The sequence below is a fragment of the Stegodyphus dumicola genome, chromosome 3, assembly GCF_044657685.1.
Source record: "Stegodyphus dumicola isolate Sdum_Otavi_A_Nest chromosome 3, ASM4465768v1".
Taxonomy (NCBI): Eukaryota; Metazoa; Arthropoda; class Arachnida; order Araneae; family Eresidae; genus Stegodyphus; species Stegodyphus dumicola.
The window spans coordinates 55,096,013-55,114,301 of record NC_140770.1 but is presented as its reverse complement, the minus strand read 5'-3'; the positions used below and the strand labels follow the sequence as shown (position 1 = coordinate 55,114,301).

The 18,289-nt window shown below is 36.3% G+C and overlaps 2 protein-coding genes across 2 annotated transcripts in view; both read right to left on the bottom strand.

The window, feature by feature from the left end:
* Positions 1-5,568: 5,568 nt before the first annotated feature.
* Positions 5,569-17,875, bottom strand: LOC146997988 (cytochrome P450 4C1-like). Its single transcript, XM_085812900.1, has 3 exons — positions 16,764-17,875; positions 10,347-10,526; positions 5,569-7,177 (listed from the first exon to the last, which is right to left on the bottom strand). The coding sequence occupies exons 2-3, from the start codon at positions 10,477-10,479 to the stop codon at positions 7,017-7,019; spliced, it is 294 nt and encodes a 97-aa protein (XP_085669026.1). The 5' UTR covers positions 10,480-10,526; positions 16,764-17,875; the 3' UTR covers positions 5,569-7,016.
* The window catches only part of LOC146997987 (cytochrome P450 4C1-like), a 35,033-nt gene continuing 28,295 nt past the window's right edge, over positions 11,552-18,289 (bottom strand). Inside the window, exons 6-7 of the mRNA XM_085812424.1 lie at positions 16,764-16,830; positions 11,552-11,604 (exon numbers count right to left, since the gene is read on the bottom strand). Of these exons, the coding sequence (XP_085668550.1) occupies positions 11,552-11,604; positions 16,764-16,830 (120 nt within the window). The remainder of the gene's footprint in view (positions 11,605-16,763; positions 16,831-18,289) is intronic.

The window sequence follows — 18,289 nt, the reverse complement described above, 5'->3', positions numbered from 1 at the left end:
AGAAATACGTCAGCTTTGTAAGGAAAATTAAATTCATTTGAAACTAAAACTCTCCAAATCAATATCATTGAAATTGGAGTGAAATAATTTCTTCACTGGTGGCTTGTTATTAAGTTAAAACATATTTTCAATAAAGACAAATGCATTTCATTTCAAAATTCCCAATATGCTTTCTCTCTTTAAAAATGCTATAATGTTCCTGCTTTCCTGAAACTAAGTAAATAACATACACATGCCAATATATAATAATTACTAAACTGTAGACATGACCACATACTTAATTCATTGAGATGCGGATACAAAACTCCTCCAGACGCAGAAAGGAAAAGCCATAGATGAAATGATGAAACCGCATGGAATAAAGAAACGCTATAGGTTAGCAGAAGGAAGCAAGAAGATGGTAAAAGAACATCATGGCGGTCACTACTTTCTACAAGAAGAAGAAGAAACTCAGCTGCCGAGAGTAAAGCAAAAGCATAACCCAGCCGAAAGAGAAAAGCCGAAGAAAAGTAAGTAGGTCCTCAACTTTGCTGTCAGCAGATGAAAGTAATTAAGCACCAGAATCTACCTGTGAGACGCAGTGCAACACCGTCCTACCTAACTGGTATAGATTACATCCAGCAAAAAATATTTTTTCTAAACAAGCACTTTGAAGTAAGATGAGGTGCTGCACAAGAAAAAGTCTTTTCCTAAAATGTTAAGTCCTGATGAAAAATGTACGATAGCCAGATTCATAGCATTATTTTTGACATGCCCAGCACATGACGATACTGCTAAACTAGCTAGTGAACACAATAGCAAAAATGCAGGTAAAAAAATACGAAAATAATCAGACACAATTGCATGTAAGAATAAAAACAACACCTAACATTGCAGGAAAAAAGGAACATCTAGTACACACTCAAATAGAAAAATTACATACTGTACGATAACTGGTAGATTAATTAGTCACCCGGTAAGAAATACGCTTCTAATTTCGACATCCACATAAGGTGGGGGCTATTAAATGTCCTAGAAAATACAGTGCACAACAAAAATTGGTCATTGAGGGGTGAGAGCAGTGCGAATTTAATGGTTGGAAGTCTTAATATTATCAAGGATGGAAAACTCTGCGAAAATATTATTTCTCTAAAATTCCTGAGAGAATCAGTAAAGGTAATTGAAATTTTGGAGCTGTTTCCGTTAATTTCAATGTTTTTTTAGTTACGTTCAGGCTAACACGTGGCTGGTAAGGAACATTTCTCTTCGTTATTTCAGCAGAAACATCTGGTCTTTGAGAATTAGGAGTTTTCTGATTTTTACGTTTTTTTGTGTGCTGAGATCAGTGAAGATTTAACATACAAATTTATGGTGTTTTTTGGAACATTACTAGCCTGTTCCGTAGACATAGACACCCTAGATTTATCAGTTTTATTTTTTTTAGTATTTTTGGTGTTTTTAAAATATAATTTAAAATTGGAGCATATTTTTGATTACAATTACAACAATGTAAATTTTAAATCCAGATAGCTTAACATTCAAAGTTTTTGTGACTAAGACCACATGTCACACACCTGAGCAGAAGCTTGCATTCGCCTGAAGAACGGTAATAAAGTTGTGTCGTTGTGCCACACCGTCCTTGAATTTAAATGGTTCAACTATAATTTAGAAATTTCACTAACAATTTATGTATGAAGTAGAGACACAGATGCTTATGTATAGGACATTCTCTAATTACATTAAATCCTTCATCCGCTAATTACTCTTTTATTCCCATCCACAGGGCAGTCTGAAGGAAAACCTTGCACGACTTCCTAGATAGGTTTCACTGAATGTGAACAAGAAAATACTGAACGCAATTAGTCTTACGCCATATAGTAATTTTTTTATGGTTATCGTGATCCAAGGACAAAATTTTGAGAAATTCTCCAGAAATACGAGCTGTGAAAATGGCTGCGGTATCCTCATTTGACTTTTAACATACTCAGAAATTTTCATGTGGGTCATAATCACAACAGGTGTTTACTCGCATTTTAGCAAGTTGTTTAAAAATCCCACGAATGATAGATTAGATACAACATATTAGATGTTATTCTTAAATTTCGAGAACACAATATCGCTTTTTTCGCTGATATAGAAAAGGCATTTCTAATTATAAGTATCCCCGAGGAAGATCGCAAATATTTAAAATTTCTTTGGTTTCAGAATGACAACAATGAATCGTTCAAAATTATGAACATAACACCCTTACCATTTGGTATTAGTACCAGTTCATTCATTCTAGCAGCTACAATAAAGCACCATATTAAAAATACATCACTGAAAATCCTGAAAGTTATGAAATGCTGAATTTCGTCTTTATACGTCCATGATTTGTATTATGGAACGAGTACAGTAGAAAAGGCATACCAGTTGTTATTTGATGCAGTTACGATTTTAAAGCATGCGAATATGAATCTGCGTAAATTTAATTCTAATTCTAAGGAGTTAACAGACATGTGGTTATAAAACGGTTTATCAATGAATGATCCTTTTGCACAAGGTAAAATTTTTAGGTCTTGATTGGGATACAGAAAATGATACTATTAAGCTATATTTAAAATCACGAATCATCTTTAACTAGAGGACAGTGTTACAAGTCACTGTTAAAATTTATGATCCAACTGGACTTATATGACCATTCGTGATTAGAATTAAAATCCTACTATAGAAAATATGGGTAAACGGTCTTGATTGGGACGAACAGCTTCCAGATAATATTGAAATTGAATTTAAGAAGTGGCTTGCAAAAATAATTCATTTACAAGAAATATCGATAGATAGAAAATACTTTCGAAATGTTGATAAGCAAAATAATGACATTTCATTACACATATTCTGCGATGCAAGTAATAACGCCTATGAATGTGTAGCATTACAAATAAGTTTGGTGAAATCAAAACGAGTTTCATTTTATCAAGGACCAGAGTAGCTCCTCTTAAAAGCTTAACATTGTCCTGATTAGAATTGATGGAAGCAGTGACGGCAGCCAGACTTGCAAAATATCTAACCAAATTATTTAATAATATTTGTCAATAGATATATTTATGGACAGATTCGCAATCGTATTACACTGGATCAAAGGATCTTTTAGCAACCGGAAACCTTTTGTCTCTAATATAGCTGCAGAAATTCAAGCCTTGACGAATCCCAATAACTGGAAACATTGTAGTGGTAAGAAAAATCCTGCTGATTTATTAACCAGGGGTTTGAGTGTAAATTCTCTGAAGACTTGTTCACTTTGGTGGTTTGGAACAAAATGGTTACAAAACCAACATATAAACTCATCAGTTCAACCGAAGTTTGACATGGGGAACGATGAACAACTAGAACGCCGTAGCAAGATATCTGTTTATGACATTGTTGTGGAAAGAGATGATCAATTATTGAATATAAAAAAATTCAGTAATGTGCTGAAATTTCTCAGAATTGGGGCATGGATTAAACGTTTCGTTGCTAAGGCAAGAAAACTGCCCGTTAATAGTGGAACATTATAAGTGCTTCTGAAATTCAAGACGCTGAAATATTTTTCTTGAAGCTCAGATGGATTTCTTCCCACCTGAATTTAAAGCTCTTCAATCTAAGAAGTCAAATTCTCCAAGATCTAATATAAATGTTTCTTGCATTTAAAATTCTATTCCGCATTAAGATTTAACTTGAAATTAATATAAAATGAACTGGATAACTTGAAATTTAATAACTTGAAATTAATGAGAGAATTAGATTTTTGTAGCTTAGTTTACGTGAGATGAGATCACTTGTAGTCACGTGATATGAACCGGCAAATAAGGATGCTGTACCATGAAAGCATAGTAAATTCTTAAATTAATTTCGTTTTACAAATTTATTGTCTTTATTTATTGCCTTTTTACAAAATTTTAAACGACATTAAAATGTTTATGCCTTCAAAATAAAAAATCCTGAGAACTAACGTTTGTTAACATATTTTACGTGTGTTGTCGCCAATAAAGTCTGCTTGGCTAGATTTGCGTCGGCGAAACGGAAAAGTACCCAGAATTATTACTAAATGACTTTGCAGCAGTAAGGAACGAATTGACAAAAGAAGCATTGTCATATCTATGTAATCAAAACCGAACCGTTATGGTCTCGATGCGAATAGGAGTTCAGCAGTCGCTACAGCAAGGTAAGCTAATTGCAAAACGATTACCACTTCCACAGCCGGCACAAAAGAATCGACGGCACAACGAGTTCAAGGATAGCCGAAGTCTAGTAGCAAGCGATTTCTGGGACTAGTATTGTTACGTTTTTCTTCTGACACCAGTTGTTACGTTATTTTCTTCCTTCGCGTTCGTACGGGGTTCGTGTGGATTTGGAGTGAATAACGACGACACTTGATGAAGTATCGAAACACACTTTATTGGCCAGTATTGTCAGGACAGCTCCAAAACACGTTCTTACAGTCGTCGATGAACTACTATAAACACGCTGACACAATCAGCGACACAGCCTTCAGGTTATCAGGCTATCACGGTGGAGGCAGCTTTACTGCAAAGCACCAGAGTACAGCTCCTGACTCTGCTCGGTCGTTCTCGGAACTGCACGTGGTCTCGAGACTCTCCACGCTTCAACTCGCGATGCACTCGACGGCACACAGAGCACGACTCCCGATTCTTCGGTTCAGTCGTTCCCGGAGCTCAACACGCTATCTCTACGATGCACTAACCGCGATATACTAAGAGACTCCTTCGGTGAACACGACGACCGACTCGGCACTTGCTGCCCGTCTGTCAACTCGATCGACTCCGCAAGGATTGAATCGCTAGACGAGACACCAACTCGATACTAACTAACTCGCACTCGCACTCTAGACGAGGTACACTCTATCAGCTCGCTAGGCGAGGCACAAACACTCGCCCTCTCGACGAGGCACACTCTCTGTCTGCGTACCAGCAGGGTTTATATAGCTCTCGGCTTGTGTTCGAGAACATTCTGGGCTAAACCGGTAAGAATTCGTTCCAGAAGGTTCTCCATCCGTCCATGGCATATCGCCAATTTTGTCGCGAAGAATCGCCAAATGTGGCCACCCTGTCTTTCCTTTCCATTTTATGGCAACCCTAAAATTGCTTTGCGGGGAAGCCATCTTACAGCGCTTGTACATTTCGTAACAGTATGAACAATGAATGAGGGATTCCAGACGCACGAAAGCATCGAACAAAGACATAACTTAATTTTCTTGTTCTATTAATAGAAATATTATTCAAAAATTAAGACTGATAAAGACAAGTGTGGTTTAGAGTACGAAATAGCAAATGATTTAAATTAAATGTAATATTAATTAAAGTGTCGACTGTAATTCTGGAAAGATTTCGAAGTTAAGTGATTTGAAGTTATAGTGTTCGCTGAACTATAAACGTAGCGTTAATATTTTGAGATATTGTAAACAGAAAATTTAATAAATAAGGAGGGAATTAAGGAAAGGTAAATAAATCTACGGCCAGACATACGCAAGTGTATAAATAAAGTCAACACACATAATACTTAAAAAAGGATAACAACTAATTGCATAACATAAATTTCAGGCTTATAAAATGAAGAAATAGTACCTTTATTTCATATAATACCCATTTTCACTAAATTTTATTATAATAATACATTATTACACGACTTTTAACAAAATGCAATTTATGGCCAGATACGCAGGGAGATCCCCCGAAAAAGGTTTCAAGCATCAGAATTAAAAAAGTAATTATTCTGAAGGGAATACTTGAGGTGCGGGCCGTGATTCGTCGTCCTGATCGATCATCTGGAGAGTGCGATCTGGATTGTGCCACAATAGACAAGGTTACGTGAAGCCATCCGACACAAGAGCCCCTGAATGTTGAGTGATGGTTTCATCCTCTGCTCGCCAAACTGAAGAATTTGTGAAAGTGGGAAGTCTAGCGTCATCCCCACTACAGTCCATATTTAGCACCAGTGACTTTTTTCTTTCGCGAAATTGAAGGAAAATTTACCTGAAATGAGATTCTCTTCAGACAGTGAAGTGAAAATAGCCACCGAGAAATGGCTCAATGAGCAGGGACGTGATTTCTACAAATCCAGGTGAAACAAGTTGGATCTTGTGTTCAGATAAATGCCTAAATGGATTTGATTATTCCGTGGGAAAATGATAGGTAAGTACGTCTCTGAATTCTCTTTTGTATTTTCTGTCTATTGTTTAATAAATATTTTTTATTACCCTTGTAGCCTTTTTTTTTTCTGGATCTACCCTTGTATTGCTTACTGATGTTTTCACTGTAATGCTATTGCATTTTTATTGATAAACGAAATATATGAAGGCCGTAAATGTTTGTTGTTGAATGGCATGATTATAAATAAGCGTTGGAAAAGTAAATGCCTTAAACGTCCGCTTAGAAAACTATACTTTGAATTTATTTTCTTTGTAGGGTTTATAATTATTTTAACTAACATTTATTTTAAGTTTAAACTATCTTTCCTGTCAATCCTTACTTTCCCCTGGAACTGCCAATGCCAGAATATGTAAATTTGAGTAGAACGCGCAAGCATTCAAATTATCAGCGGAAGTAGTATGATTTAAATAGAAGGAAACGAGTTCGGTGTGTGAGTTATTCTTACTTAGCGAGCGCGGAGGTAGTTATAGAGATTTGAAGAACCCCGCGTTGCGGCCTATGTGCAATGTGGCAATGTGCTTGGCGGGAAGTAGTTGCAATTGTTCCAGTGAGCTTCAAGTCTGCTGAATTAGCAGAGATATTGTAAAACGCGGTGAGTTAGTTATTTTAGAGAACCTCGTAGTTAGAATCTTGTCTTTACTTTCTTTTTCAGGTTATTATTTTTGTTTGACTGCCTAGTTGGCACAGTTTGTAAGCGTCAAGAGGACGCAGTTGTAATTTAGTACGTTGAATAAAAAGGGACTTAAACCCTTTACAAGACTCTGTGGTTTATACAAGCTTTCACAGTCACCCTTGGTTGCGTGCAAGTTAGAGGCACGCAACGTTATATCTTGATTATGAAAACGGGACTCATTGACGCTGGAAGAAGCGAAGGCGTATTGGGCTAAGGCACTTGAGCGTCACCATTACGAAAACATTCATCTTATCCCTAGGGTCTATAGCGGTGACCCGGAAATTTCGGATGACATGACTCAAAGCAACTTTCATTTCCATCATTGCAAATTTCTGACCTAAAGGGAAAAAAAAGGTTTGGTTGGTTAACTGGTAGATTTTATGACGCATAAGTTCAAATGTTACCATGAGACAAATATATGGTCAGATTACATCATCTTATTTAATAAATTAAAACTTAAAATGAGTTAATGCAATAATGAACATTACTAATTATATGACATACAAAAAATGAAACAGTTTAGCTTTGTGACCACGGCTAGCTGTAAAGTTGTTAAACAAAACTGGTAAAATTTAACCAGACAAACTTTAACATTTAACAAAAGGAATTTAATTAAACACAAACACTACATAAAGAAAGTTATACGACAAAACTAACAAGAAGTAACACAACGAAATATTACTCAAAAGAAAAAAAAAGTACATGTTAATAGTCCTCTGCCGAAACTCGAATTAACTAGTTCGGGCGTAGGTGTTTTTGAATAGTGTCCGATAAGGTGACGCTGCAGTACATGGGGCTGTTTGCTAGCGTTCGTTACATCAGAAGAAAAATTATAAAGCCAGGTAAGACTGATTAAAGTGGCAAATACCATCAGCAAGAGATGCATGAAATTTATAAGCTGACTATATATATAAAACAGGTAAGCTATGAAATATGATAACTTTTTAAATACATAAAATTATTTAAAATTATTTTCCAATGTATAATAAAAAACAATATTTCATAATTACCGAAAAATATTAAAATTAATATTTTGTCCGATTAAAGTATAAGATATTTCTCCCGCCTTCTCAGCAGGCCTTCGTGGTGTTGTTGTCAGCACGCTCGACGCGTATTCGAGAGGTCCGTCGTTCGAGTCCCGGCGAGAGCATCGCTTATTTTTCCTCATTCCTGCTTCCAAAATAACCTAATGTCTCTACAAAACGATAAAGTGCTATTTGTGACTTCGTAAATCATTTCACACTCATTCCGTTAAAATAAGGACATCCTGATTCAGAAGTCAAACAACAAAAATCAGTGTTATATTTTCAAATTTTCACAGGACTAGTTTCGATGGTTTTACCGAACCACCATCCTCAGCTGCAAAACCGCAAATGAACGAGGACATTCTGCTTAAAGTGAGGCACGGAAAGAACAGAATTGAAAAGAATAGGCTTACTATCAGCTTTTAGAAGGCTATTATGTGTGACTCGAGCGTGGCGCATTCTAAAGTTAAAAGAATTTTCTTTCTCTGGTTTCTGTCAACCTCCCAGTACTCTACTTTAAGTTTTATATTTTCAGCTTGTTATGCAGCGGAACGTACCAGAGTCACTGCAACTTCATTAGCGCTTTTCGCTTGTTGACAGTGTTGATACCTCTGGAAAGAACAAGTCCACTGTACAGTTCAATACCAGACATTACTCTAATGTCTGCCTGTCATTACCTTATACCCTTGCATGTCCGTAAACCCAGCAGTAAGTAATTTATTATCCGTAGTTCCTTAAGTGCCACTGTAACTTCAGAATCGTAGCAGCTACTGGATTCTGTGTGTTAGCATTCTAAAGTCATTATACATAATGAAATTTCACCGGCACAGCGTAGATAGGAAGAAAAGTGCATAATATACATCAGCTATATCAGAGATTAGAAATGACCAAACATCACGTAAAACATATGCAGTGCTTATGCTTGCAAATCAAAAAGATATTCTAATATGATAAGTTCCTTTCGACCCGCCTATACATACAGTAATGAGCCACCCAGACGATATAGTGGTTAGGGGAGCCTGACTGCGATACCAAAGGTCCCGGGTTCGAATTCCGGAGAAGGCATGGATGTAAGACTGTCTGTCTCTTCATAGGAGGTAACGGTGGCCGCCTATTAGGTGCCTTACATAATAAAATAGTCACCGCTTCTGGCCTTAGGAGTGGCCAATGCCATTATAGGCAAGTGCCCGCCATTTGTAAAAAAATACAGTTATGTAGCTGCTGTATTTTTATGTATGTTCCTGGAAAGATTGTTTCTATATAACCTCGTAAGTATTTCTTTTGTTAAAATAGTGGAAGACATCAAGAAACTGGATCTGCATACACTCACTCCCCCAAGGTTAAATTTCAGTAATGCTTTCTAATAAATTTCAATATGCTTGTTTGGGTACACATATCAGTTCACGGTAGTCTTCAATCGCAGAGTGACTCTTTGAAGAGAAAGAAGGCACATAAGATGGTCGTACTTCAAAAGAATGGTCAAGCTGTGATAATATAGCGATATAATGATGAGACATCTGTTAACGTCTGAGCTGGAACAGAAGCTCGTAGAGACAACATACATGAACTAGACAGATGTCCTAAGGACTAGAGAACCAATCAGCAGGATTCAATGAAGAATTGGATGGAGGTTCGTTAGAAATGAAGAAAGTGAAAATCCGTAAGCTAGCAAGCAATAATCAATATTGAAAAGAGAAATTCTCTCTAAATATGACTCATAGAGCTAATATGGTCTATTTGTTCATGACCTACAGCATATCTACGAATCCCTTTGACTCTGCGACCTTTCTTTTATTGCGTTTCCTTTTCTTTTTCAAAAGTTCCCCATCTTTTCTGTGTTATCTTAAAGTGCCATGGCATTTTCTATTCCACGATCGTTTCAGGAAGATATTTTGATATTATTAGGTATATAGCTGTAGTTACCTGAAATGTGTCTGTTAATATTGCAGAGCTTTCAATTCCTGTAAGATTTTTAGATACGGAAAACGATCATCGTCGTTTGCATATTATAGATATTTTAAGACTGCACAATTCTACTCAGTGCTTTAGTAGGTGATATTTATACATGCTACTGGTGCCAACAATGTTTCGTTTTGTAGACTTAACAATTTTTAGAGTACCTCTGGTTTTGGAAATGATTCTGGCAATGATACTTTTCATTAACTACCTTTACGCATTGTACCTAGAACATACTAATCTAGTTTAAAAATTATTTTGCTATATTTATTTCTAAGAGTGGGATGGGGTTTTCGGAGAAAAAACCTATAGCTCTATGGGTTCGGTGGGTAGACAAAATATGAAGACCGCTGATTTAGAAACATAATGTATGGACACGTTTACATTATTTCCTTTCTCAACAGGTTTCTTATCAATAATACTACTGAGCTGTCAAAAAATATGTATGCAAAATATTATGCGATGTGAAATAACAATCTTATCTCATTTATTGAAGAAACTTTGAGTTAGGAATAATACATTTACCTATACAAGACCTGGTTCCCACCGAAAATGGAATGTAAGAATATGTGTCTCTCTTTCGGATGTTTTCCGAAGAAAATCTGTCTGGATCAAATTTTTCCGGATTTGGAAACATCTCCGGATCCCTGTGAAGCATGTAGACAAGAGTAGCAATATGACTTCTGGCCGGAATTGTGTACGAACCTGAAATAAAATGCTTTTAGTTCACATTCACTCTATGCACTTTATACAAAAATTCATACCCATATTCTTTGTAGCAAATGGCCACGAGTGTTGATGTAAAGCGAACTTATTCCCAAAATCAATACTTTCTTGGACCATCTTTGACGAGCATGATTAACTATGTTTTTCTGAGATTGCTCTCAGCCAGTTTCTAATATTTGGCAGTTGAGAATTTTCTACGCTTTAAATTTAAATTTTTATGAAAGAACTCTTAGTTAATGGTCAGACACATCCAGAATTAAGATCGTTTAAGGTTTGCAATTAATTGTATACGTGTTCGGTCGAGCTGAGATAGGTATTTTGAGTCCATCGTGTTTTGTATTTCAACTAAGTCTTTGACAATTACTCAAAGATATTTGTCGACTTTTTACCTTTTCAAGATAAAACGCCTCTAGTTAGAGTTCGTCCATAGATATGATAGATCCATCCGTCGATTGATGGATTCAATTTATCTTACAGTAAGGAGTATGAAATCATGTTGAAAGAAGGAAAGATCTATTCCGAAGCACTGCCATATAGCAGAAGTACATAACTGTTTAGGATGTCCGTGCAATTTTCATCACACAAGTTTAAGAAAAATCTCAGTCGTTTCCAGCAGTAATAGCCCACAAAGCATAGTATGTTCAATCTAATTTTATATTATAATACGACGAAAGCCGTGTTTCCACAGTGTTTTCTGAGACTGATACTGAGTAAACAGATAATTTCTAACGGACTTGATTCTTGTTACTGATATCATAAGATTACGCATATACCACAGAAAGCTCAAGGTCAATATTCAAGGTTACCAGAAAATTCAAGGTCAATATTCATATCGACTCAGCACTGTAGCACGAAACTAGGGGTTGACATAAAAAGGATAAGCAATGCGCATTGTTTCAGGGCTCCCAATGAAACTTTGGAAATAAATAAAATTTCAAATCAAACATTCTTGCTCTGTCATACGATGAAGGCAAAGAAATTGTATAGTCTATTTTGACACTTTTCTAGGAATAGGGTATAACACAATTTCCATTCTTTGCTGCATTTCCTAAAACGGCTGAATGAAAAAAAAAAGTAATATTCATACAACCGCTGATTATGCATTATAAACCCTAACAGCGGCTACGTATAATCGTGGTAATTTGATTGTTTAGAATATGGTAAAACATGCGAAGGTTGTTTGGTTGAGAAGAAGAATACGTTCACGGAGGGTATTTGAATGAAACCTCATTCATATTCACGTTAACTTGGGAAAAACAGGCAGCCTGCCCGTTCACTGGGATTTAAACTCTGGTAGAATTATCAGGGTTCAACGGCCTGATGCGGGTATAATGTGGTCTGAAACTGTGATTAATACGAACGCTATGTTTATGCGATATATGATAACTTAGTTTTATACATCCTAAATATATGCTAAAATTTAATTGAAAAATATGTAAGAAATATGTTACGATTTATAGCATTTTCCCGTGCATGCCTTTATGACGCAAGGGTTTAAAAATATAGCTAGCAGCTGGAAAATGTGTAGTTAGATTTTGGCTAGAACGAGGTGAATTTTCATATTATTGTGTTCTACGGGTTTATGGATTTGGAGGGATTGACGACAACACTTGATGGAGAATCAAAGTGCAATTTGTTTAGCAGTATTACTCAGGGCAGTTCCAAAAATACGTTTACAGTCGTCGAAAAGACTGTGTTAAACACGCTAAAACAATCAGCAACACAGCCTTCAGGCTATCGGGCTCTAACGGTGAAGACAGCTTCACGGCAAAGCTCTAAAGTGCAGCTTCCGACTCGGTCGACAGCTCTCGAGCTAATCTTTGAACTCAAAGCACTATTCACGATAAACTGCTACTTCTTGTACAAGCAGGGTTTATATAGACTTTTGTCCTGTCTTCGAGAATATTCCGAGGAAAACCCGTAAGAATTCGTTCTAGAATGCTCTCGCTCCGTCTATGGCATGTCACCAAGTGGGCTATTTCGTGTCAAATTAGGCAACCCTGCCTTTCTTTGCCATTTTCTGGTAACCTTAACCCGCTTTGTGGGAAGCAGCTCACCGCAGCTGGGTATTTCATAACAATATATTCTGTTTGGGATACGTGACAGTGTTTTCAGTGGCACACAAATTCATTTCTTTTCACTATTGCCCGTTCCACCGGCCGTTCATTTAAGCTTAACCTGTCAATTAGCGGGGCATTTTTAAAGGATTTACATCAGTTATTATTTCGCACGTTCATTATCTCCGACTTTTGTCAGCATGGGAATGTAAATTAGGTTCAAGTATAAATAAACATCCAGTTTTAAAATTTGCGAATGAGCATTTAGTAACATAAGCTGGATATTATAACTCTACTTCAAATATTTTGCTGTTTCAAATTAGCTTGGAAGAAATAAGCTTTCGCCTGCAACCATTTTCCTAGCCAGCAATTATGTAGCGATAGCCACGGTTTAGGCTGAGCTTTGATAATATTACATCTTGCATTCAATTTAATTTCACTTGCATTAAAAAAAATATGTGTCTGTCTGTTAACTAGCGGGGTTTTTCCTCTTAAATTTTTCAGTTTGTGTAACTGTCAGTTCGACGTGCAAATAAACAGTTTTATTTCGGATTTTAAACTAGTTGTGATGAATCCAGTGAAGAAGTCAGATAGGACAGATAGACGTCAGGCAACATTTTGCGGTTACTTTGGTAGTTCTGAATACGTAATACTACTTGTAGGCCAGTAAAATTCTTTTAATGCATAAATAAACAAAGGAAATATCTTCCGCAGCAAAACATTAGCATGTATATATGATACTAGGTGCAACAAAAAAAAGCATACAGAATATTACAGTATCTATAAAATTAGAATTATAAAGTTATGCTGTACAGTACTGCAACTATTCTCAAAAGCAGTAATTGCAAATCATTCCATTTCTCTTCATCGTTAAATTCACAATTTACAATTTCGATTATCACGCAGTTAAATATTAAAAAAAACTGAATTAATAAAACAATACATACGAAACCACAAATGATCTATAAACTATTAAATGCATTCATGGTGATGCCAGCGTATAAAACCACGCTACTCACAATGCGAGTGCAAGAAATACGAGAGGTTTACTATACAGTACAATATTTATATTAATTACAATATTACGTAATGGAAGAGATATGCACGAATGCAATACAATTAGTTTTAGGTGTACATTTGTGTACATGGGAGTTTCATTTATCGAAGACTGTATGAACATCTTTGTTAAATGACGGTCAAGTATAAGTTTTTACATTGTTTTACGCGCTTAAATTCGTATGCTTTTAGATGTTAATGAGTTTATGCATGCCAAATAGTGTTTATTTGACTTATACTGCAGTGTTTCTGAATAGTCAGAGACATAACGATTCGTGTGGAAGACCTCTTCGTATTCATACTGGCCTCTCTCTCTCTGAAATTGAATTGGTGAAGGTAATTGACATGTGAGTCATGAAAAGTTAAGTACTGCATAAGAATGGTACTTTTATAATTTTAAGAATGTTAGAAACGCATTGGAAAACGTTATGCATTATCCTGCCAGTGAGTTCTATATCCCCAAAATGTTGTTATCCTGCCTCTAATAGGTGAGACTGCGCGTTTGGCTGTAGCATTGTTCATGTCAGCCCCTATCGCATCTCCCAAAGTAGAAATCCTGTGGACGTAACATCTGCAAGCAAATGGTATTGTTAGCAGGGATTACTAAATACCCTTTACTATGTTTTCTTGCATTTCTGACCTTACAGTGCTCGCAGGCCAGACTCTGTCTCTTAATTAGATGCTATCATTAAAACGCTCAGAAATGGCATGTTGTGGCTGCCTCTAAAGGGAAAAATCCCTTTTAACCACTTATGTACTTTACCAATTTCTTATTTTATGTGCGTATTACTATATTATACTCTGAAATGGACTGCTGCTCATTTCAAGATCCCATTTTTAACTACACTCATGTCCATAAATTAAGGATAATGCAAAATCAGGCAAAGGAAGAGTTAGGAGCAAAAAAAAAAATTTGACTTATTTGTAAGGATTATTTATTAAACAAAAGGTAAAGAGCAAAAAAGATGCTATATGTTTGGTGTTATTAAAAAAATAGCGAATTTTTCTCCCTGGAGCAAATTACAAAAAAAAACCTATTTACAAAAAACCAATATTACATGGTTGGTATGATTGTTAATACATTGTATGTCTCCCAGACGATGCAATACAGTCCGTACAACGCCTAGGCATGCTGAGTATCAAATTATCGATCTGATCTTGGGGGGGGGTATTACACCACTCAAAAAGCAATGCTCTCCGAAGTTCCGGTAGACATGCACGAGGAGGTTGACGGGCTCAATTCGTCGGCCAAGCATGTCCCGCACGTGCTCTCCTGGATTCAAGTCCGGTGAGAATGCTGGCCAGTCCATACGGGTGATATCCTCCGATTGAAGGCATTCGCTTACGATGTTTTCACGCTGAGGACGGGCGTTGTCATCCATAAACACAAATTGTGCGCCCATGGCGCCCCGAAACAAACGTACATGTTGTTCCAGAATGACGTCTCGATAGATTTGGCTTGTCGTGGTTCCAATTTCAAAATGCAGGCCAGTTCTGGAATCCAGAATAATTCCACTCCAAACGAGCACTCCTGCACTACCGTAACGGTGTCATTCAATGATGTTTTCTTGGTGGTAACGGGTACCTGGACTCTCCATATGAAAGTCTGGCGAGAATCAGACTGCAAGCTAAACCTGGACTCGTCGGGAAACATCACGCAAGCCCACTGTTGCGGTGTCCACAATGCATGCTCTCTACTCCAGGCTAACCGCAGGCGACAGCGAGTTGCAGTAAGTGGAACGCATCTGACAGGTCTACGAGGATATAGACCAATCTGTCCTAAGCGTCTGTACACGGTCTGCCTTGGAATTGTCGTACCAGTGGCTGAAGAGAGCTGAGGAGACAGGTCTGAGGCTGTGCTCCACTGTGTGTACTAGATAGCCTCTTGAGTCCTGTATTCGGGCACGTACACAAAAGCTGATTCATGTTCTACGACCAGATGCAGTATTCTAAATTTGCAAGTACGTTAAGTTACGTTATTCGAATATATAGAAGCCATGAGGGCTATTTGTCTAAGAGGAGAAATGCACCACAGCATTGTCTAAGAGGAGAAATTGTCTAAGAGGAAATTGTCTAAGAGGAGAAATGCTGTGGTGCATTTCTCCTCTTAGACAATTTAGAGGACTGAGGAGACTGCTTCGTATTCATGATAGAGATGGAGAAAACCACGAAAAACAATTATGCAGGGAGCTCATGTGCTTGCGATCGACCCCAAAGCAGATCGAACTACCAGTATTCAAAGGACTTAATCACTCGGCCGCTGGTGGGGTCACGAAGTTTAGAGAAAGTGATATATATTCTTTCTGAGAGATAAAGGGAAGAAACTGACTATTGACTAATTTTGTTTCTATAAACCATATATGCGGACCCACATGGAACCCTCATTCCAGAACAGTCAGCTTCACTACAGCTACCCGCTTCACAATCCCTTCCCCTGAGAAACTTGAAAGAAATTTCCTATCTATAAATCAATCGACATAAAATAGGTATATGTATCCTTCTCGTTCGCTCAATGCCTCGTCCGCTCGCTTATGACTCGTGCAATCACCTTTTAAAAGGCTAATAGTCTATATAATTTAACTTCTACGTAAAATGTTACCAAAATTAAACAGACATTACATTATCCCTTTGCGGAGTGTTTTTCGCACCCGTTTTGTGCGTATAGAAGTACTAGATTTAGGTCTCTTAGATTAATTCTCAACAAATGGTACAGAGATGAAACAATAAGGGACTTGTAATTTATAGTAACACATTTAGCGCCAAGAAATGACAGAATAATAAAAAAAGTGGTTTTCAAAACAAAGCACAGAGTAAAAGAGAAATGCCCTCGTTCTTTCTTGCCTATGGTCGTGACTGTCCTGAGAAGACAAGCTTAGGCTTGTATTACGTTAACACTCTCTTAAAATCCTTGTTTCTTCGACGAGTATTCTGTAGCTTAATAAATAGTTGATAGTGAATCGGTGAATTTGAGGACAAGATGTTGGTTTTCATATCATTTTGTAATAAAGGACGCATACAGAGCCTAACATTATTATTCTTTGAAGATATTTTTCAAAAAGTCGTCACTGTGATTACTGTAGAGAAACAATTAAGGAAAACTCACCAACTTTAATGGCTTCTTCATTTTCTCTTATCGTTATTGAGGCAGCAGGATAGAGTCGTATAGTTTCCTAAAGTTTATAATAATTATTAAATACGTTTAGAAGTAGTTGATATCAAAGACATCATTATCAAGTTTTGACATCATTATCATAATTATATTATTCTAGACATCATTATCAAGTGATAATAAGATTTCTCGTTCACCGTTTTGGTGAGAGAAAGAGGAAAAGAAAGAAAAATGCGATAAAAATAATTACATACTTCATTCTCACCAATCATTGATTTTGATATGCAGGTTATGTTCCGGTAAGATACGCTTGACAGCTTGGCTGCATAGTTAGTACAATCAGCTGCAGGATGTCATCAATGTACAAATACTAAACCTTGCAACACTGTTAAAAGACATCGGCTATTCAAAGAGGTAATCTTCTGATAGATAAACTATATTGAGTGTTTAGGACTCCATTGAGTTAGATATTAATCCAGTTGCTAAGTTAATCTTTATTTAGAATTTATGCTATTTGACCCAGACTGGTGTTGCCTTAGTAGAAGATGCTTATTGCATATTCAAAAGAATTGTACGTTCTGCAAAGTCAAGGAGACTTATAAGAGACTTATATTTAGCCCAAAGGAGCCTAGAAGTTGCCTAGAAGACTTATATTTAGCCTAAGTTAGCCTAGAAGGCCTATTGTCTCGAGACGGCATTTTTCCTCGGTTCACTATACACAGCGTATCATTTTTAAAATTGTTGGCATCAAATATTATCAACCTGTGTTATATTTAAAATTTAAATAACCAATAATCTGCATGAATATATGTGTATTTCTATTGTTTTGAAAAAACGACGGTAACTAGAGCCATCAAATTTCGAATAACGTAATTCTCCACCATGGGCACCTGAAAGCTCGAATATTGAATTCCGAATTTGTTTTATTATCTACATAATATTTTATAAACCTTTAACCAATTTTTGATTACAAACTCAACGATTTCAAAGCGAACAAGGCAGCACTGTACGGGAAGAAACATTTTTATCTCTACAGTGCGAGACTGTGTATCGGAAATTCTAATGTATGCTGTTTTTAAATATTTTGAGATATTGATGTTGAATTGAATTTTATGTGGTTTAAGTACCAAAACATGATATTTAATAAATAAAGGTAACACACAAAACGTTCAAACGCTCCTTTGGGCGTAATATAGAATCTGAAAGCTATCAGATTTTTTTTTTTTGTTTTTGTTTCATTTAAATTTAACCCTCAGAATAAAAGAAAGTTAAAGTTTTACTGGTTTTGTAATGGGTTTACTCAGTTAAATTAAGCTACAGATGATAGTTCGCATCATAGTTTTAAGATAACTCTGAATGATGAGATTTGGACTTAAGTACTTAATAACATAAACGGTCAGTTGTTATGCAATTATAATTAGGAACAAATACATAATAAAACACATACAGATATTTGTATAAAATTATAACAAGATAAAACCTATAGTCCTTAACATTGCTTAAAATCTTGATGTATTTTG